A 21,467-nucleotide genomic window follows, 5' to 3' on the forward strand; every position below is an offset into this window, starting at 1 on the left:
AATAAGTCATTATTTCCTTTTGAAGTTGTCTGCCAGTTGTTCAGTTCAAATAGACAAGGGAAGGTTAGTTCTGGAGGACCGTATTCCTTCAGCTGACACGCTGTAAGCGGGCTCATGAGAAAACCTGACCTTTCCAGGAATACTGGCTGTCCTTCACATATATAAAAAATGAAATCCCAGACTTGGGTCTTAGGCAGGAGAATAGAGAATTTCCCTTTGGTAATAATTCAGACTTCCATTCTCTGCTCTCTCTTTCTTGCCCTTTTTGTGGGTACATGTAGCAGTGCCCACCTGCTTCTCGTAACTCACCTGCCTCGTGGCCTGATGATGGGTAGAGAAAACGGATTATTCCTTTCTATCCACAGCGGAGACATGCTTTTCTCTTGGCTGAGTCCTGATGTCACCCCTGGGTTGCCCTCGAAGCAAAAACCAAATGTAGCCTCTTGGAGTTAAGTGACTTGGCAGGGACGCATTGTAGGATAATGCAATCCAGTTTCTTTTTCTCATCACTTGTTGGAGGGAACGAGGTGCTAGGATGCCTTGAGCGAACTGGGAGTGCAGTCGGGGTGGGAAATCCCTCTGTGGGCAGACCTACAGAGGAAGGGCTTTCTAGTAGGAATATGTTTAGAGTACAAGCATTTCACTTTGCTGTTTTAAAAAAGAAACAAACAGAAATTAGCGTGGCTGGCAGCTGTGATTTTGTGAGAGTAAGTCTTTGTTCTGTCCATACAGGATTAAAAGTGCCCCTTTAGAGAAAGACAGACAGACATCAAGGCGATAGAGAACTCACTGTGGGTGTGTTACACTTCTCTTGGCATCCTTGAACATGACAGAGGATAAATATTCTGTTGTTTCGTGAAGCAGATACCCGAGCATAGCCGTTTCAATCAGGGGCCAAACTACTGTGCATTTCTGAAATGCCAGACGTTAAAAAACTGTCCTGGTCCGACTGATCGACAACCATGAAGAAACTCTCTGAAGCAGCAGTGCTTTAAAGATGCCTCAGGACCTTGGATTTTACTGTTGAAAATTAACCTTGTCCCATGAAGCCTGCATCTGGACTGGGAAATGAGGCAAAACCATAGCGAGCAGCTCAGCTGCAACCAAGACTTAAATAAACTGAGTTCTTGTGGGAAGGGCACCTCCTACTTCTAGGGGCAGCTGTGGTTAGCTTGGCCAGTCTTTGTTTGCAGGACATAATGCTCAAAAGCTTAAGCACTGGACAAACTGCTAAAGTTACAGCTAAACAACATCATACCATCGATCTACTCGTGGCTAGAAAAAAGGAGAGAGGCGATCCAAAGTCCTTCAGGCTGTGAAAGGTTTCCACGAATTAGTGCTTATATGTGTGGCGGACCTAGTTGCCGCCTCCGTTGTGCAGTGCTCAAGGAATGTCTCTGAAGGTCTCAGTCTTGTTTCTTCTCCCTCACCCTCATTCTGAATTCGAAGCAGCATCCATCCGAGATACTCATGAAGAGTTGGGAGCTTTGCTATGGTCAGGACGTGAAGTAGGAGCTCTGCATGGAGTAGAGTCGGTCAATGGGGTTGCCCACGCGAGCTTGGAGGAGGTTGGCTTCAGCCGTTGACAGCAGGCAGTCTCCCAGGTGGCTGATGCTGTCACTGTCCATATCATGAAAAACTCCTTCTGAGTCTAGAAGAGGAAGGAAAAGGAAATGAGTGTGAACATGACCTGAGCATGTCTTGTGGGGAGCTGCAGCACAGAAAAAGGGTGAGAGCAGGGCCATGTTTCACCTGGAGCCATGGTCACCCTGAGCAGGTATGAGGTGAGCCCCACACACAGGACCAGCTTCAGGCATAAGACCACACCTCAAATACTGTGTTCAGTTTTGGGCCCCTCACTACACGAAGGACATTGAGGTGCTGGGGCGTGTCCAGAGAAGGGCAATGGAGCTGGTGAAGGGTCTGGAGCACAGGGCTGGTGGGGAGCGGCTGAGGGAGCTGGGGGTGTTCAGCCTGGAGAAGAGGGGGCTGAGGGGAGACCTCATCTCTCTCTGCAGCTGCCTGAAAGGAGGTTGTAGTGAGGTGGGTGTTGGGCTCTTCTCCTAAGTAACTAGTGATAGGACGAGAGGAAATGGGCTCAAGCTGCGCCAGGGGAGGTTTAGATTTGATATTGGGAAAACATTCTTCACGGAAAGGGCAGTCAAACATTGGAACAGGCTGCCCAGAGAGGTGGGGGAGTCCCCATCCCTGGAAGCGTTCAAAAAACGGGCAGAGGTGGCACTTCAGGACATGGTTTAGTGGGCATGGGGGTGTTGGGTTGACGGTTGGACTGATGATCTCAGACGTCCTTTCCAACCTTAATGATTCCTAGTTTTACTTTCATTAAAAAATAATCCAGCCACCAAGCCAGGAAACATGAAATTAATTATTACTCTCCCCTTAATTGGTTTAGTGGTGGACTTGGTAGTGTTAGGTTAATGGTTGGACTGGATGATCTTAAAGGTCTTTTCCAACCTAAATGATCCTATGATTCTATGATTCTGTAACTCTTTCCTCCCTCACCCAAATGTTTCATGTTGGATGGAGGTAAAGCCCCAGCCTCACTCGCAGAGCTCAGTCTGAGGCGCTGCCCTCACCAAACTTCCTCTGAGAAAGGCTCTGCACAAAGTCCAAGTGCTGTGGAGCATTCACTGCTGCTGGCTTCATCAGCAGTCACAGCAGAGTTGGCTTTTCATGACTTGGACTGCTCCGTGCAGCTTTGATGCAGAGACAGGACAATCTCCACACCACTCTCCTACCGTAGGGGTGCAGATGGTCTCCTGGCAGCTGGGGCGGCGTCAGCCCTTGTCTGTACAAGTCTGTGCTGTAGCCGTTCTGATCCAGGGGCAGCAGCTGCTGCTGGGGGATCCTGGGGTAGGGGACCATGAGCCCATCCAGGCCGTGAACACTTGCACCGTCTAAAGACACAACCAGTGGGATGGGTTGAAGCAAAGGGTGCACAGCATGCAGCAGGTCAGAGCACTGCCGCGGTAACATTATTCACATCGCTGCAGCGATACTCGGTGGTCTAACTCTGGACCAGCACTGCACGGTACTAAGCTCTATGCATGCGTGCAACAGAAAAAAAACCCATCATCTTCTCAAAAAGAGGAGATAAGTGCTGCGTCACGAGTACCCACGAGTCTTGCTGAACATTATCTAGTTATTCCAGCTTGCAGTTACCCCCATTTGCACACCAATTCAGTTACAACCTGTGTGCTTTTTGCTAATCTCTTCCTGTGTGCGTTCTCTCTCAAATGCATCCAAGTCAATCCCCTCCATCCCAGCCTGCAGCCCCCAGAGCTGTCACTGTGCGCAGCGGCTCCTCACCTTCGCTGTCGTCATTGCTCTGCCTGCTGTTGCGACCGGTCCCTCTCCCGGTCCCTAAGCGAGGGTTGCCCAGCTGGTCTTGCTCCTGCTGTTGCTGCTGCTGTTGTTGTTGCCTGCGAGCAATCTTCTTCATCTGCAAGGAGACGGAGACCCCGGATTTGAGGTTCTGACTGAGAGAGGAGGGGAGTGAGTTGCGTTTAACACGGCAGTGGACCACTGCCGCCTGCCTTTCACAGAGACCAAGCACTGCCGTGATATAACCCTGCCTGGACTCCTCTGGGTGACTCCTCTGCAGTCAATCTTGTCTGCAGTCAGCCCGGTGTGAGAAACGGGGCTGATAGAAATGGTTGTATTATCTTTGTGGGAGATGCCATTTGCAGTTTAAAAACCAAAGGACTTTGCTTTACTACAAAGTGAGGCTTTGAAAGCCACATGTTTTCTGTTCTCACCCTTTAAATTCTGCAAAATTAGAAATGTTTCAACTTCTAGAAGAAAGAAGTGGGAAATCCTTCTAGTCTTTCTATAGTGAAGGGGGAAAAGCAAGTAGAAAAAGAGTAATCAAAAAAAAAACCCATGAAAAATGTTAAGCCCTGCAAACATCTATAATTAATCAAGTTTTGTATTTCTCTTTCAGCTTTTGCTACTACTAGATACATGTTGTAGGACTTGGTGGACCTGTGGATGGTCCTGCGTAGCTGTTCTTCTGTTCTTCTAACCATTTTCTCTTTTTCTAAGCTAGCCTACATTTCCTTTTAATTGAACGAGTGTGTGTGATTTCCCACAGGTATGCAGAACCCAGCTGTGGCACGGGAACCGTCACTCACCTTGGCTCTTTGGTTCTGGAACCAGACCTGTACCACCCGCACAGTCAAGCCCGTCTCAGCTGCCAGGGTCTCTCTTACCTGTCCACAAAACCCGGAGAGCTGAATCAGAACTTAAGTTGCACTTAAAAGGATCCAAGCCAGCAGTTGTGCTGAGTGGCCTCCTTATACCTTTCTGCAAGGTTTTGAGGAAACCTCGAACGAGGCCTTGAATGCCCGACGCTGCTGTGTGGTAAGGATGGTGCGCGGGCGCTTGGAGCGCTTGTGGTCTTTGCTCTCCTCGCTGCCTTTGCCGTGCGAGTGGCTGCCGTCTTCATCCTCACTTTTCACTGCAACAGAAGAGCAGGAGTGGTGATTCAGCAGAGAGTTGCCTTTCTGAGCCATCTCCCGGGGCAAGGATTCAGAGAAACTTGTCGGAGTTTTGCTCCTTCCAAGGTGCGATTTAGAGCAGAAGTGCAGAACGAAGCCAGCAAAGCTCGTGGACTGAGCTGTGGCTCAGGGGAACACTGTCAATTCAGAGACAGAGCTGAGGGCCCACCCTGGCCCCATATCATCTGTTCTGTAGTGTCTCAGAGGAGCCCACCCAAACCTCTCCAGAACAGCCAAGTAGATGTCAGCACCCTGGTACCCCCTTGGCTGCCTATCACCAAGGGAAAAAGATGCTACAACCTCCCTACCTACATCTCCTCCCTCTGAAGCCTTCCCTGTAGTTAATTAGGGACCGGGCGGTACCTGCCCTCTATAAGGTTCACCCTGGTTCCCCACCCTCGGCACCGCTCCAGCCCCAGCCCCTCACCAGACTCAGTGGGTGCCGGGCTGATAGCGCTCAGCATCTCCTTCTCCTTCTCATAGTCACTGCGGCACAGCAGCTGCCCCTCCTTGAGCACAAACTCATCTCCCCGCTGCAGGCGCCGCTCACACTCGCAGCAGTAGAAGCAGTGAATGTGGTAGACGTTCTCCAGCACCCGCATGATGAGCTCGGAGGGGGCGATCGCCTTCAAGCAGCTGCTGCACTTGGTCTGGAACAGCCTGCAAAGAAGGTCCTGGTGGTTAGACACTTGGGCAGGGAAGATCAGCCCTGGGTTGGGGCTCAGGAAGCCAAGGGAAGAAGGGGATGGATGTTTGGAGCTGTGCTAGCACATCCCAGCAAGAAGTGTACATCCCCACTGTGTTTTGGGGCTTTCTGACCTTCTGTAGCCCCAGAGAGGAACACAAACTTGCCTGGCCCAACAGGACAGAGCTTTATGTCCCCTCTTCCTCTCTAGGGCTGTCCACTGCCTGGCTTTGTTAGGTTGCTCCTGGTGAGAGGACTTTATGGACCCCTCCAGGACCATCCCCAGGGCTTGGAGGAGCCTTACGCAGGGAGTCCCACAGGGGAGGCTGTTTGTGCCCCACACCGCGTCCAGAGAAATAAACAACTGCTGAGCGCCCTGCGTACGGAGCAGATGGTTCTGATGAAGTAATTTGGGATCTAAACAAATGTGAGCGGTGGTGGCTGCCGGCTGACAGCTTCTATTTAGCCACTTGACAAGAGAAAGTAATAAAATAGGGATTAATTAGGCTGTTGTTTAAACACACAGGATCTTCCCCACCAGCAGGGAACTCATAAACTGGGATTGAGAACAAGACTGGGTTAATCCTCCTGGCAAACTCTGTGGAGCAGGATGAAGAGGCTTACAGGGGTGGGCTCATCCCTTCCAAATACCACCATGGATTTGTGCTGTGCGGTGGCTTTCGGCTGAAGTGTCTGGGACATTCCAACTGGAATGGTGTGGGATTTCTCTCTCCTTTGTGTGAGCGTGTTTGCATGCATGTTCCTCTCTCCCTCCCCGACTCTCTTTCTCTCCCCCTTTCCTCTTTGTCTTTCTGTAAGTCACACTTGAAAAATAATAATCGAATTTGAGTTGAAAAAGCTGGGAGTAAAGAGCAGTCTTTTAACCACAACCTCTCACTGTCTTAACGAAGGAGCAAACTGGGAGCGTGTTCCAGGCGCAATCCCAGTCCAAATCTGGGCTGAGTCCAAATCTGTCCCTTTCCTAACACCAACATCCTTCTGTTACAGCAGAAGTGAAATACTAAAAAGAATAAAAAAGACCCAACAATAGAGCCGGTCTGTGATCACGGCTATCTGGGATCAGTCAGGAATATGTGGCATTACTAAACATTAAGTTATTAATGTTCCTGGACTTTAAGCCCAGATGGAAGATAATGGTGGTGTAGTCTGACCCTGTGTTCATTGCAACCCGGAGAGTCTCGCCCAGGGATTCCCACCTCAAGCCTGTTCGCTGGTGGTAGAGGTACGGCAAAGGCCAGCCAGTCGTGGCCCAGAGGCTCCGAGTGAAGAAGGATCTGTCTGCATCCTTTTGGAAGAGGTTCCAGAGGCTAACTAGCTCCTCGTTCCTTATTTCCAATTTGAATTTTCCTTTATTCCATGCCCAGCAACTGGACTTTGTCATGTCTTTATCTTCTTGAGAACCGCTTGTAATTAGTTATGCCAATTGTGGGTAATCAAACTGTTCCTCTTTCCAGGTTTCTGTCCCTTACCCTTCAAACAACCGGTTTAAAAGTGAGCATTGACTTTTCTTTGCATCTCGGCTGGGAGAATTACTGTCCCCAGAGAAAGATCTGCCTGGCTTCGCTATATGCTGTCACTAGCTGAATCTAGTGACACAAATACCACTTGACTTTGAGACAAGCTAGCCCCAAGCTCCCATCTGGTCTTACTGTATCTTTCAGACGGGTTTACTCCTGTAACGCACCCAGGCCAAGCTGGTTCCGCCCCAGAGCCCCAAATCCAGGGACAGACACTTTAGGAACATAGACCTGACAAACAGAAGCTTTACTTCAATATCCCGATCTGGCTCCAAGTAAGGAAAAGGATAGTTTAGGAAAACACTGATGGAAAACTCCCTGTCTTATTTCACACTTGTGTTTTCTTAATTATTTCTATCCATATAGATACTGGAGCATTCCCTGGGTCCTTTTATATTTCTAGCCTCAGTGATATCGCTGGTTGCTTGAGGAAAACATCCAGAATATTGCTTAGCCAAGGCAGGTAGAGGAAAGCTTTGAGCGTGATGTGCTTCTAACTGCGGGCAGGCTGATAGTGAAAGGGATGGAGCAGAACAAGGAGACGTGGAAATGGATGTCGGAGCTGGGAAAGGAGACCTATTCACCTGCAAGGCACCAAGCTGATTCCTCCCGCTGCCATTGGGACGAGGCAGTTAGCAAGCCTTATTTAAAGATGCTGTCATGTGCCAGATTTCCATGAAAAGGGCTTTTTTGCAGCTATCAGGTGAGGGAAGCGCTGTTACTGCAGCGTAACTCAATAATGCTTTTGGCGTCGCAAGGCCCGCACCCTCCCATCTCCCAGCTAAGCCCCGAAAACAAATCCGCTCTGCTTTGTACTAATTGAAGAAAACATTCAGCAAGCAGCTCATAAACACGGTGTCAGCTCGCATTACACAAAATTAAAATTCTCAGCCCCTCCAACACCAGGAATTCCTAAAGAGGCTGGTTTTAATATTGCCTGAATCCGTTTAAGTCAAGGTAATATTGTTTGGGTTGCCATAGGAACAAAATACATCTCCGTTGCTGGCAGTGGGTTACAAGGAGGCTTGGGAGGCTGTGCTGTGGATGCGGCCACGCAATGTCTAGAAGCAGCCGCCTGCAGAAACTACGCTGAGGGACAGTCCGAAAAATAAGCATGTTCCCAGGTTCATAATGAAAAGTGCATTTAGGAACAGCAGTGACACAAGCGAGATCTCTGCATGCTCCCGGAGAAGAGAACGGCCTCGGCAGTGGCAGGACCACTTCTGAGTGCCTGTAACTCATGACAACTGTGCCCTGCTCCTTTTGGAAAGACCCTTATGCTGCCTGGGCCTCATAGTCCATGTGCCTCCACTTCTCTTCTGACCAAGTCTCCCCATGTCCTTACTCAACACTCTTGTTTCCTCAAAATCCCATCTGAATTTGATTTCTTTTCAAGATTTCCTTATGGCAGGCATGGTAAGGCTATCGACTTTTATTCCTGCGATCATTCAGAAACCATCCAGCAAGTAGAAGCAGGTGCGTGCACACAGGTACACATCCCACGTCCTTCTTAGCAGCTTACCTCAAATTAATTACCCTTGCAAATGATAGAATTTGGTTTTCCTACCAGGGGATTGCTCACCTTGATGGAAAAAGTGTCAGTAGCAGGAAAGCAGATGGGCTTATAAGTGGGAACATCTTTGGAAATTGCAAAGAAGGCGGCTCTGGAGCAAGCAGAATGGTTACTCACAAGTCAGCGTCGTGAGAGAGGCTTGGGGCTACAAGCACAGTTTTTGGCAGCCAGTTCTTCACGCTGATGGACATTCAAGGCAAGGGGACTGGCGTTGCGGGCAGAATAGCAGCCTGGCAGCTGCCTGATAGAGGGCAAGCACATCGGTACCGTTTGCCAACTCGGAGACAGCACATGTCACCCAAGCAAGGATGAAGATACACGGCATCTTAAAGAGAGCTTTGATGCTGGGCTGGAGGCCAGATTCACTGGCTGCCCGCACTCTTCCTGCCAGGAGGTATTTGAGGCCAGCTCTGGGGCCACATGGCTGACAGGAGCACGTGCAGCAATGCCTTGAAAGTCCCAGTGCTGTTTCTCTATTTCTCTTTTATGCCTGGACATTACAGCAATGCCCAACATCTTCTCGAAGCTTGCTGAAATCTTGGTCCCAACAGTGTCCTGTAGCAAGGAGTTACATGCTCTGTGAAAAACAGTTCCATTATTTGATTCCCTCACCCTACCTACAGCTTCACTGTCTCTTTCTTTACCATTAACAATTTGTCTTTAATAACCAAACAGTTGGGGAGAGCCCAGCATATAATTCATTTCCCCCTGAGAAGTTCAGTACAGTTTCAAAGTGTGGAGCAGCGGGAAGAGGAATCGCAGCAAAGCGACCACGTGCATCTGCCTGGCTTTTTGCACACAGCTGAGGAGCTCTGAGATCTTTCTACGTCTTTTCAGACGTTTCATGGACTTAATTTATCAGACTTTAGCCCTGGTAGCACACCCCAATATCTAACGCTCCGTTAATCCTTGCAGAGCACCCCTGTCGCAGCTCAGGGCACCGCGCTCTCTGCCGATGGCTCTGGAGGAGAAGTGGCAGCCCAGCTCCCAGCTCTCCAGATGGGGATGAGCTGAGCAGCAAGTTATTTGAGAACCTCTCTGACCTGCCATGGCACAGAGAAGACGCTGACCCAGGCCTGGGAAGGGTAATTTGGGGGGTGTATGATTGTCTCGATGGGATTAAAAGGTGTTAATGAAGCAAGGAATAAGCTGGGAGGCCTGTGCTTCATGAAATGGGCTTATTTAGTTAGGGTTTAGTCAAAATGAAGCAGTCCAGGCTTAAGCAAGGTCTGTTTACTTAACATTGAGCTGCAAAATCCATTGTAGCCGTCTGAAATATTGAAGTGGAACTTGCAAAGCCTCTTTCCAGATTTCGGGCTGGGGGCTAGGGGCGTGATGGGGAAGGGGACACACAAGGGAAACGAGGAGGCAGCGGCAGCACAATATGCTCTTTCATTCCCTACCGCAACAGCCATTTCCCCCAGTTCAGCGATACAGAGTGGCACCAGGGGATTAAGGGGAAAAAATTTCCTTCTGCTTAATTTCTGACTTCTTCCAGCAATGTTTGGGTCAGAGACAGAAGGAGTAATTTGGGGGCAACAGTTACCTTTGCTTTCTGTTCCCTCCAAAGCTCTTTGTGGGTTACATGAATAGATTTACCCCCAGAAAGGAACTTTGTAATTGTATAATTATGTAATTGTGCCTCTTGTCAGAAATAGCCAAGACTCAAGCGTACTTGAACCTCCTCTAATGTGAGTGTGTACACCAGAAAAGAAGCCTTCAGAAGGCAAACCTTACCAAAGCCAAACTGCCTGCTGCGTGCAAAGTTCTCCCCCAAGGAGTGGAAAAAGCAAATTTAAAGTAACAGGTGTTAGTCGTCTCACTTAAATGTTTCACTAAAAGGCAGAAGGGTGGGGTAGGAGTCGGACAAGAGCCACCATCGCACTACTGCTGTCGCATCTTCGCAGTTGCACAGAGGGAATCACCCAACCTCCTCTGTCCATTGCTGGAAATATTACTTATAAGGATGAGGGCAGCACCACGGTCGTGTAGAACAGAAGGAATTTGGGATGAGGTGTGCAGCAAAGAGATCTCCCCAGAGTTTTACATCTAGCACTACGAGCAGCATTTAATGCAATTGCACTTGGTTATAAAAAGTAACCAAAAAAACTGCATCTCGTAAGTGTGGTCCTGCTTGACTGGACCCTGTAAATGCCCTTGGCATCCACCCAGAAGGTAAGAGGTGTTACAAGCTCTGCTCCCTGGGCTTGATTCTGTTCATGTCAGCGATGAAAACTGATGCTGAAAAAAAAAAACAAACCAAACCCAACCACTACTGCTACCGAAAACCTAAACCACAAGCAAAACAGAAAAGCAAAACACCACCAAAGAGGTTCCCAAAGCCAGAGAGATTCATAAATATTAAAGTGACACAAGTGAAATGCTACTGAAAGATTTAATACTGTGCTGCTGCTCTGTCCCTCAAGGGGTTAAACCCCCCACTGCGAGGATATTACTGCCAGCACGGTGGCACTGAGCCATCACCATATAATCTGATGAACTCTTTTATTAAATTTCACAGGCCTGTCTTCTTTATTAAAATCTCCCAGAATTCATAGGGCGCCTGTCATATCATTGCTGAATGCTAACAAAAAAATGTGGGTTGTTTTTTTTTTTTCTTTTCCCCCCTTTTTCCTGAGTTCTGCCAGGGAGGGATTGTGTTGCGGTGAGTGTCTCTGTCAGGTGCAGGAGAGGTGGGAGGGACAGTGCTACTGGCTAAAGTACAGTGGGAAAAGGCGACTGCGTGCTTTTGCAAGCATGTACCCCCACCCAAACCATCTCCCTTGCAGACAGAGCTCGGTGGCAGAGAAAATGGGTCCCAAAAATGAGTTTTACCTGTCTCTGTACCCGCAGGTGCTTGCTTTCCTGGAGGGGCAGCTTGCAGCCTGCAGCCCTTCCCAAACCCCGCTGTGCCCCGGGCAGGGGGCTTCTGCGGTGCTGGAAAGAGCACGGCAGGACCACACGTGCCAGGTATCGTGGCTCTCAAAAGGAGCCAGCATTGACCACTGCTTCCGAGGAAGAAAATGAGCAGACTCCTTCCGAACACATCCAGAAGAGAGGGATGACAGCAGTACGTGTACCCTGAGCGGTTCCCTCCTGCCCTTCACTTTTTGCTGCTAACACCCCATTTAACATCCAAGCTGCCTTGCACTCGCAGCCCTGCAAGAGCTCTCCTAAGCTGAAAACACTCTCTGTCACTGGGGCAGTGTGGTGGAGGGGAATTCAGCTTCTGCAATCACCCTCACCTCTGCAAAGCAGAGGCAAGAATGTTCCTGCTCTGCTTTAATCCCACATTAGGCTGTCTCTGAGCTGCAGGAAGGTGGGATTCAGCTGTTGAATCTCTACAGGCCTGCGGCTGGACTGGAAATTAGGCAGCAGCTTTGGTTTTATGCTCTTTAGAGTATATTCTAAATGCTTTTTTTTTTTAATATTTCCAACAGGGGACCGTGGGAGTCCTGCCCTGAGCTGAGCAGGGACACGCGCAGCAGACTGCAGAACGCGCAGAGCTACAGTGTGCAGGTGCAGCATTTCTTTCTCTGTAGCCCATGCAAAGTTTCCGCTGTAATTCAGAAGCTCTTGTGGAGTCCCGCACTTGGTGCTTTTTAAAAAATATTCTGCAAGCTGTCAGGAACAACAGAGCAAAGTCTCTTGCTAGTGCAGGATAGAGGAGGTGGGTCCTGTCCCACACCAGCCACGTCTGCCTGCCTGCCTGCCCAGAGAACGGCATTGCCCTCTTCGTTTTGAAATTATTTTCTCTTCCGAGCGCAGAGAGCTGGTGTAGCGCCTTGGCAAGCTGCCCCACTTTTGGACTCAAGCTGGCTCTTACTCCACACTGAGGTCTTAGGAAGCTCCAGTCCCTGGTTCAAAAAAATGGGAACTGCATCTCTACAGGGATTCCCCTCTTTGGGAAGAGACGAAGTTTCTGGCCCTCTATCACCAAGACAGCACCTTTTCTGCTGTCCCCTGCGAAGGGAACTGTCAGCTCCTTTCTCTCTCCTCTCATTTTCTCCCTCTCCGCTCAGCAAGGAACAAGCCAAAAGCTCGCTCCAGGTCCGCGGGTTTAAAGTTGGGAGTTATCAATTCATATTGATTTTGTCCTGCCTTATTGCATGGCTCCGGGAAGCCTCCGCATCTCCATTAGTATGCCTGGCAGGAGAAGGGTTCCTTCGCTTAGTAGCTAGGGGTGATATTACCGATCCAGATAGTATCCAAACTCAATATCCTGTTTCTCCTTTTCTCATTTCCTGTTTGCAGGTCTGAATGCTGGCGTTGTCACAGCGAGAGGGGGGAAGGCAAGGAAAAAGAGAGACAGCAGGACAGTGTGTGCACGGGAGAGGGAGGGCTGGCGGTGGGGGTATTAATGGGGGAAGTGAGGGGGAGGGAGGTAGAAGGGCTGCAGACACTTTTATTACAGATTTAATAATGACAAAAGAACATCATTAAACATTCATTAGAATTATTTAATTAAATTTTACTTCGGAGGGGGGAAAAAAAGAGATTAGATATGATGTAAAAAGCAATATTGATTGAGAAAAGAACAAGCTTGGGAGATGTGATTTAAATTAAACTCTGCGCTCTCTCCCTCTTCTCTCTGTTTTAAACGAGGAAGGGGGCGTGCGGTGGCACAGGGGACGGTTCAGTAGCACGCAGCGGTAACGGGGCAGCGTGGCTGGGCAGGGCTGCAGCCTGCCGCCAGGAATGACATTTAGCTCCATCCTAACGCGGCGACCGGAGCCAACTTTCCTGGCAAAATGCCTCCGGTACCTCCGAAGGGTTTCAGGGGCTCTGCACCCTGGGGCTGAGTTGGGCATCACCGGGTGACAAGCTGGAGACAGGCAACTGGCAATTAGAAACTGTCATCCCTGTCCGTGCCCTGCTAGACTTTCTGCGTAGCTCTGGGCATATCCTCTCCGTGCCGTGGTTCCCTTTGCGGATTAGGAATAACAGAGCATCCCCACCGCAAGGGCTGAGAACAAGTCCTCCTTTAAAGTCCTCTAAAGCAAGACTCATTTTAGAAAGAATTAAAATGCTCATACAAACCAGCTGTGGCCCAAGAGGTGGCCAGGACAGTATTTCAGCAAAAAACTAAGCTTGTGTTAAGGATTGAGAAGAGAAAAGGTACACTTCTGCTAACAGTGACCTTAGGAAAAAAAACCTGAATGTAAAGTTGCCTTGATGAGTGATCTGCTACAGAGAGTACACCAAGCTAACGCAGTCGGCTTCTGAATCCCTCTGTGTGGATGCTCTTAAGGCAGATACCAGTTAAACATAATGCAGATTTAAAAAATCTAAAGAGATTTTTTTAAACGGTGAAAGCTGTTAAGCTGTCACATAATAGGAACCCACCTGTTTAACTCAAGAAACTAGCTGACTTAACAGTGAGGGAGGTCTCCACGTACAGACCAGCCTGACTTGTGATGGAAGGGGTAGGAATAAAGAGAAGGGAAATTAAAAGTTGTGAGAAGAAAAGAACAGGAAAAAAAGCAAGCCAAAGCCTCAGGGATCAGGTCACAAACCGCAGCGTAGACTCTCCTAGTCCACAAAGCCGCTTGCAAGTTGTACGCAAGTGGACTGGGATCCAAAAGTAGCGTGGTAGCTTTACTGCACTTCCAAGACTAAGTGGGGTTATTGGTTTGAGCCCGAGTCTAGATTAACGAGGCAGCTTCCATTTTGGCAGCAGCCTAGCAAAGGCTGCATGGTCATGCACAAGCTCATTAAATGGGTGCAGTGCTGCGTGGCTGCTCATTTGTCTGCTTAAACTGTGGTCCTAAATTTACTGTAGCACTGGCAGTGAATTACACTGCTTTCTGGGATTAATGCAACCAGTCTAAAAGCATATCGGTAATTAAACTTCTGCATCTTTTTTTTTTACAGGCCAGGCTTCTTTCTAGCTTCACCTTTCTCCTGGCACCAGCAAAACCACATCCAAGAATCAGGAAAGGGATTTGGGATGGTGCTTCTCCACGCAAGGCTGACCGGCTCTGATATTACCACAGCTGTATCGGCAAGACCTCAATAATGGAAAAAAACTGTGTGAGCAGTCAAAGATGTGTGAAGCTGCCACCAAGATAGTTAGGATAAACTGTAATTAACCACATTTAAGCTTAATTGCATTAAGGAGGAGGGGGAAATGAAAGCTGGAAGCAGATTATGGATCTGGCTTATAATTCAATTTGTGCAACAGCTAGGAAAGAAGGGGCCACATTCTCCAGCAGCGTGTTAGCAACGCAGGAGGCGTGGAGCTATGAGGACTCTAGAGACAATCGGTGAGCAGAGGCAGCAGAGGGAAGGAGAAGGAAGGTTGGGAAGCAGAAGGTAGGAAAATACCTTGGGAGAAACAAGGGAGAAAGAGCAACTTAACTCCTCCCAGAGGACTGGGAGGACAGGTCGGAGGATCTCATTTTCAGGGTACTGTGTGACACCAACAACACTCGTTCAACATTGTCAGCTGTCACCCTTGGTTCTTCAGCGTCTGGTTTCACACAGACTTCTCAAAGAAGAAAATAGAGGATGAAGACACTGGGTGATGGATTGTAAGTGCTCCCCTTGCAGTGTTAGACAAGTTTAGAAATAAAAGAAATGCGATAATACAGGGACGGTAGCACCTCTGTGTTTCATAAATCACTTTCCCTTAAATCCTTGCAATCAGTCACACCAGCCGTGGGCTCTCCACATTAGTGCAAACTCTTTGCTGAGACTGAATGCTGTAAATACCTTCTCATGCATCCTCTCTAAACCACTGCTGATTATAAGAGAGAACAGGGTCTGGACTCCCCTTGCCACGCTCCAGGAATCCCCTAGTCCGGGAGAAAACTGGTTTCTTAAAGCTTTAACAGTTCAAGGGCTCCCCTTTGCCCGTCAGGATGCTCGTGCTTCATGGGAACAGCTCCTGCCCACCTGCCTGCCTGCCGTTTCCAGCGCTGCGGCCCCTGGCACTGCTGGAAGCCGGCTCTCAGGAATTTATTTCTGGCACCTTTGCCTTCGCGGCTGCCCTCTGCTGGTCCCTGGTTCCGGACTGAGAGAGATGCTGCGTCCAGAAGCAGGAGCATGGTACAGCCTCCAACCCTCCAGCACCCTCAAAACCATAAGCCTGTGTCCCAGAGCCCTTCCTGGTGTGCTGCTTTAGGAGCTGATGCTGGGAAAGTCAACGGAGCAGCGCATCGGCTTTCCTGCAAATGAGCTGCAGCACTCAGTGCGTGCATGTAACATCCAGACCCCCCTGCGCTACTCATACCTGCTGCAAGGGGTAAGTCGTACTCCAAGGCACTGAGAGGGGAACGGAGGCGCCAGGATGAGAATAGCACCGGCACCCAGAGCTCTAACCCTGCTCCTTGCCTGCTAGCCCAGCCTTGCAGCAATCACACTCCTTGCCCAGACACAGCTTCTCTCAGCGTAAGAACCCGCAAGCCCAGCTGGAGTTGTGCTGGATCTAAACCGAATGAATCTTGGGGAAATGCTGCCAGGCACGCTGTCAGAACATGGCCAGGTACTCTGTCCAGTGCAAACCCTCGCCCTTACAGCCACCGCTGACCTGAGTGAAACTTCTCTCCCCCTTCCCCAGCCCAGCGAACCATGGCCAAACCTAGAGCTAGCTTGGGGAGCTCTGCAAGCAAGACTGCAAGGCTGTGAGCACGGGAAGGTAGAGCTGCAGCACGTCTATCAGCGCCACGTTAATAAGCTCAGCCCTGAAGAGCAGGCTGTTGAACCCTGTGCTGCTCGGAGACTGCTTGCCTGCTGGACCATGTCCACCTCCCCAAACCCAGGTGCCAGGTGGTAGCATCCTCGGTATCTGCTTTGTGCCCGTAAAGCCACCTGCAGCCTGAAAGGGATAAGAAACGTCTTTCACTGGAAGTGCTGAGGATCCAAACCATTTACAACCACTCGATTGTTAAGGTACATCTGTGTCCTCTGGTTGGGGGGAGCCGATACCTTGAATTATAGTTGTTTACTTTGATATCTAAGTTTTTGGGGTTCGTATTTTCCTTTTCCTCATCAGAAGAGAAAGCAAATTATTTTTTACAGGCAGGCATAGCTGATATTAGACTATGGTCACAGGGCTCCAGGAGCTGGGTGGTTAAGAAAACTCTGCCCATAGTAGTAAGGAAGTTGGTGACATGGGTCCAGGAGAGACTCAAAAGCCATGGAACACAAAACGTGGAAAGAAAAAAACCAGCCCAAAAGAGAAAGAGTATCTATCAAAGTAAATTACATTTAATTAAACTAGAAAAATAATGTGCCATGCACGAAAAAAGTTCTTCCTCCCCCATGTATTCCCCCCATTATAAAAACAATCCAACAGCAATGGGGAACAGACAGCACGTGGTGGCTGGTTTCTTAATCACGCTCAAGGCGCATCTGCATATTTCTTTCATTTTGCAGTGATTATAGAGTTAGTGTTTAATTTCCTGGGCCCTGTGAACAAACCAATGCAAGGGAACAGTGAGAACTGGGGTAGGAATAGCTTTGTGTAATTAACGTCATTAATCATGAGACGGGCTTCGCTCTCAGTGGGAGACGGGGCTCAACCACCCACCCGATGAGGAAGGAGGAAATGTTTGGGATGGGGAAAAGGCACGAGCTTTTGCGATTGCGTTGTTTGCTGAAGCTTTGGGGAACCGGTCCTGCTCCATGGCCATGTCCAACAGAGATGTCAAGCTGCAAACCCACCAGGGCTGTCCTAAAAACAGGACACCAAGCTCCTTCCCAGGTTCAAGCTGCCCAATTTCTGCACTACTGAGGTCCCACTGGTCCTCACCAGTGGAGCAGGGATGGCTGCAGTGACCTCCCAGTTTGGAGGAGCAAACTATCTCAAGATAACAGCTGTGGATGCTCCTCGGAGGACCAGCAATAAGCACGGCTAGCCCTGCTAATGGGTGCTATCGAAAGGTGTCCGGTCCCCACCACCCAGCCCAGAGGAGCTGGAAGGAGTTGCAGACTATTTCCTTCCCACCTCCTTCGTCCCCTCGTCTCCTGTTGTGCTACTCGTGGAGGTACCCGCAGGGTCCGTTAGCCGGGCACGCGGGCTCCATTCATCACTGCCTTGTCAAGGGTGCTCATTATCTCATTTATTTGCTCACTTTTCAGAGCCCTGTCGCTTTTCATTACCTCCCTCCAGCCCGACGGAGAGGGAGGGCCCGGAGAAGACATGACTTGGAGGGGACCCCATTGCTCAGCAGATGGAGAAGCTGCCCGTGGCCGAGCCGGGCAGGAGGGACAGATCCCTGCCTGCTGCCTTCAAAGCAAAAGGATTGGGGTGCCCAGCACAGTCGGGAACAGTGGCGCTTGGTAAAGCAAGGTTGGATGGGCAACCAGAAGCCCCTTTTTAAGAGTAGTAGCTATCATCAGCTCTTGCTATCCGTCACGTTTTGGCACTGTTACGTCCTTGAGTCCCTGTTTTTTGGGTTATAAATACATCTCCAGCACCATTTTTTAACTTCCTCATGCCTAGGAAGCGCTCTGATAATTTTTGAGCTGACTATAACCAAATGTCCCAAATGCAGCAAAGGGGAAGGAGAAGATTTTATAGTTAAAAGCCAAAAAAATCCACCACAAGAAAAGAAAAAATCCCAAATCCTTCTGGTTTCAACACCAATTTCATCATTTTTAGGGCCTGACTCCTGCTCCTGGAATGCAATGGGATTTGCACACAGCGCCTGGGCTCACTCTTGTCCAACTCCTGTCCCGGCTTCTCCTACCCAGGAGATCTTTGCTTGGAGGGGAGCCCTCCCACATGGTTTTAAACATTAACCAGCTTGCTCAGAAGAGTTGCCAAGGTGCGGTCTGGGTCAGTCCCTGATATTCAGGCAGGGAGGGCCACTGCCTTGCTCCCTGCACGTTTGGCCGGGAGGAGCAGGGCTGCTGGCTACTCCTTGGCTGCACCGCACCTCTCCTCTGGATGCACAAGAGACTTCTGATCCCTCTGCCCTCCCTCCACATCCCAGCCATCACCTGAGCCCACATCTTTTAGCTGCTTACTCCACCCGATGAGAAAAGCCAGCTCCTATTTCCCATTTCTCAGGTAACTCCATTCGTATCGCACGGCTTACCTCTCTGCTGGGCTTTTCCTAACCTGCACAGCCCAGAAAATTGGCCAAAATGGTTAAAGAACCCAAGAGAACAATGCTGGATGTCACTCCAGGGTACCAAAATAGCAATTTGGCAGCCGTGCACCAAACGCTCTGGTCTCGGAGCCCAAGTTTCTGCTCTCTGAACATCCCTGCTTGACACGCAGGGGTAGCTGAGGTTATCTGTGGTGGGTTTCAAAAGGCAAATGAGCTGCTCTCGGTTCAGAAGGATCTCCCTGAACCTTGGCCACCCTTTTGTGGGCTTTCAAAACCTTCATGGCTAGGCATATATTATCTCGACTTCAAGTGCAGCGCTAGGTTCTGCACATCTCACCCAGCAAGGATGAGAATAGCTCCGAGAGGACCCTGAAAGGGATGCAGGCAGAGCCGATGGCTGGGATGTGCTGGTCAACCCCTCCTCAACCCTCTCGCTTCTACAACCAGATGGAGAAACCATGGCGATTCAGGCAAAGACCGAGGACCAGGATGGCATTCGGAGGATTCGGTCTGTGCTCAGCTGTGCCGGTCACGTGCCGGCAGCCGCTCGGCAATGGAGAAGCTGCAAGTCAGGTTCGAGCCGAGTTCACCCCGTATCTCTACAGAAGACGAGCAAATCATCTCCACATGGGCAAAAGGAGAGTGTGGAGGAGAGGGGGAAGGCTGCCAGCGCAAGGCTGCGGTTCAGATCCCTCTTGACAGCTCCCCGGCAGCCCCCACATCGCCTGTCATTCCACAAAACAAACTTCAAAGTAAACAAGGCGCCCAGGACCCGGCCGTTGCAGCCACTCTATCATCGTTCAGGAGTATTTTTCCTTCCCCCCCGCCCCTTCTCCCTGAGCCATTGCATTTACACGAGCTGCCCGGAGCTGGATTTACAGGGCAGGTGCCTGAGCAAAGCACAGGAGAGCTGGCTGGGCCCCAGGCAAAAGGGGAAGAGGAGAGTTTCACAAAAGCCTTCAGATTGTGGTTTTATATGATAGGGACTGCAGAACAACATCCATCTTCAGGCTTAACATTTCATCTCTAGATCAACAGTCCGTTCCTTCCCCCACGTTCAGCTGCAGCTGCTGGCTTATCTCTCCATTAAAGCATTTTCCTCTTATTGCGCAGTTTCACATGAGGAGGAATAAATGCCAGATGGGTCTCCCCTCCAGGTCACCACGCTGCAAGCCCCGGTCTACGCTGCAGCCCAGGGCGACACTGGATTCTGCAGTCTGGGATTCATCGTTGGCCAAAAACACGAACTTTGGAAAGTCAAGGCCAAGAATGAATACTCTGGGGACAAGATTTCCAAACAGGAGGACTGAGAGTTTGCCTCCCTGGAAATTCCCATGCTGGAAGCACAAAGGTGCTGAGCAGAGACGCCTTCAAAAGCGCCTGAAGCACCAACTTTTAAATGCACTTAAGGAGCCGGAGATCCTAAGGGGTGTTTTTGAAACTGGCTGAGACAGATACTTCAGAGCACAGAAGTGGGATGGAGCAGACAGTGCCAGGGGTCTGCAGCCCTGCAGCTGCAGCTGAATGCAGCACGGCGCGAGGGAAAACAGCGTGGCCATGCTATCCCCAAAAATCAATAGCGAAAAAGCAACGTTGGAGGCTGAGGTCTCCCCATGTGGAAATGCCATCATTGGCCTCGGGTCAGGCACCTGACTGCCCGGAGGAGGAGACAATGCTCCTTACAGACTGATTTTGCAAACATGGTTTTGTCTGGTTACTCTTAACCACAGTGGTCAAACCCACCGCAGCGCTGGCTCCTGTCTACCTGCACAGCAGCCAAAGCCAAGACTTTGTGAAGGTCCATCTCCTTTGCTTCAAAGCATCCCGGGACCCTCACCCTTTGCGGGGACAGTGTGGGTGCCACCGTGCTCACGCAGCCCATCCTTCCTTTCCACGTCAAGCTGTTGCTGTGCCTGCCCAGCTCCTTGTCCCTGCCTCTCCCAGCCACCCTGGGGAAGTGGGCAAGCCCTGGTATTTTTATTACCATTCCCATCGCTGCCAAGTACTTGCGTCAGTGGCCGGGAGGAGGCTGCGCTCTCTCTTATGAAGCGCGGGGAAGATAAGATTGGACCGTTAAGTCTTTAGAGGATGCTGCCAAACTTCAGGGAAATGCTGGAGCATCTTCCCGGCATCCTTGGACGTCTGCGTGTCACCAGCTCTTCCCAGCAGCACCGGCCGCAGGAGGTCACAACCAGACATGGGCTTGGAGGTCACAACCAGGCACGGGCTTGGAGGTCACAACCAGGCACGGGTTTTCCGGGCAGCAGCACTGTCCCCCAACTAATATTTCAGTAGAAGTCTCAGCACGGGGAAGATGAGCCGGGAGGGAGTGTGTGGGAAGCAGTTTGTGTTGTGCCCACAGGAGATGCCTATTCGACAGAGGAGAGGAACCGAGGAAGCATCACCGTCGGCATGAGCCACCAACTGACCCTGGTCCATCTCCTCGGTGCCCTGTGCCACGGCATTAATGGCATTGCCAGAAGCTGTGGTGACAAGCAGCGATGTCAGGGAGCTGATGAGCTCCGAGGAGCTCCCTATCCCAGGGAGGGAGAAGCTCACAGCGTTTTCCGATGTATCTGAAGTTTGCTGGAGTGTCACCGTGGTTATTTAGCTCTCTTGCCAGAGGCAAAAGGAAAGGCAGCAGCCTTTTGAGCCATCCCCTGCCCTGCTGCAAGGCGGATGGAAGCAGCAGCCAGCGTGGAAGCAGCTCCGTTTTTACAGACATGATCAAAGTGCTCCGTGCCGAGAGATAACCTCTGGCAGGATCGACCCTGCCCCGGCTCCGTGGAGTGATGCCACTTGGTTGGTGCATCCAGACAGGAGGCTGCGGTGCTGGCTCATCATTCAAAGTCCTGCTCGGAGGAGCAGATCCTGCACTCCCTTCAGGCTCTTCCAGCTTATCTCTTGTTCCTGAGATGCTGAAGGAAAGGGGGTGGCCAGAGAACAAGCTCTCACCGCTCTGGCTCAGAGCTGTCAGGGTCAGGGATCAGCCTTAGGGGAAACGAGTGGCTCGTTGTGCCACATCACCCCCCCCAAAAAATGCCATCTGGGGCTCGTAGTGGCTGCCAGGGGAAGGCAGAATTGGGAACA

The 21,467-nt window shown here is 50.2% G+C and overlaps 1 protein-coding gene across 1 annotated transcript in view; it reads right to left on the reverse strand.

The window, feature by feature from the left end:
* Positions 1 to 1,496: 1,496 nt before the first annotated feature.
* Positions 1,497 to 21,467, reverse strand: part of LOC104039122 (LIM homeobox transcription factor 1-alpha-like) — a 22,730-nt gene continuing 2,759 nt past the window's right edge. The window contains exons 3-10 of the mRNA XM_075725137.1: positions 20,738 to 20,911; positions 6,423 to 6,615; positions 4,948 to 5,180; positions 4,323 to 4,480; positions 4,155 to 4,232; positions 3,331 to 3,463; positions 2,760 to 2,918; positions 1,497 to 1,651 (exon numbers count right to left, since the gene is read on the reverse strand). Of these exons, the coding sequence (XP_075581252.1) occupies positions 1,497 to 1,651; positions 2,760 to 2,918; positions 3,331 to 3,463; positions 4,155 to 4,232; positions 4,323 to 4,480; positions 4,948 to 5,180; positions 6,423 to 6,615; positions 20,738 to 20,911 (1,283 nt within the window). The remainder of the gene's footprint in view (positions 1,652 to 2,759; positions 2,919 to 3,330; positions 3,464 to 4,154; positions 4,233 to 4,322; positions 4,481 to 4,947; positions 5,181 to 6,422; positions 6,616 to 20,737; positions 20,912 to 21,467) is intronic.

The sequence above is a fragment of the Pelecanus crispus genome, chromosome 27 (assembly GCF_030463565.1).
Source record: "Pelecanus crispus isolate bPelCri1 chromosome 27, bPelCri1.pri, whole genome shotgun sequence".
In the NCBI taxonomy this organism is placed as follows: Eukaryota; Metazoa; Chordata; class Aves; order Pelecaniformes; family Pelecanidae; genus Pelecanus; species Pelecanus crispus.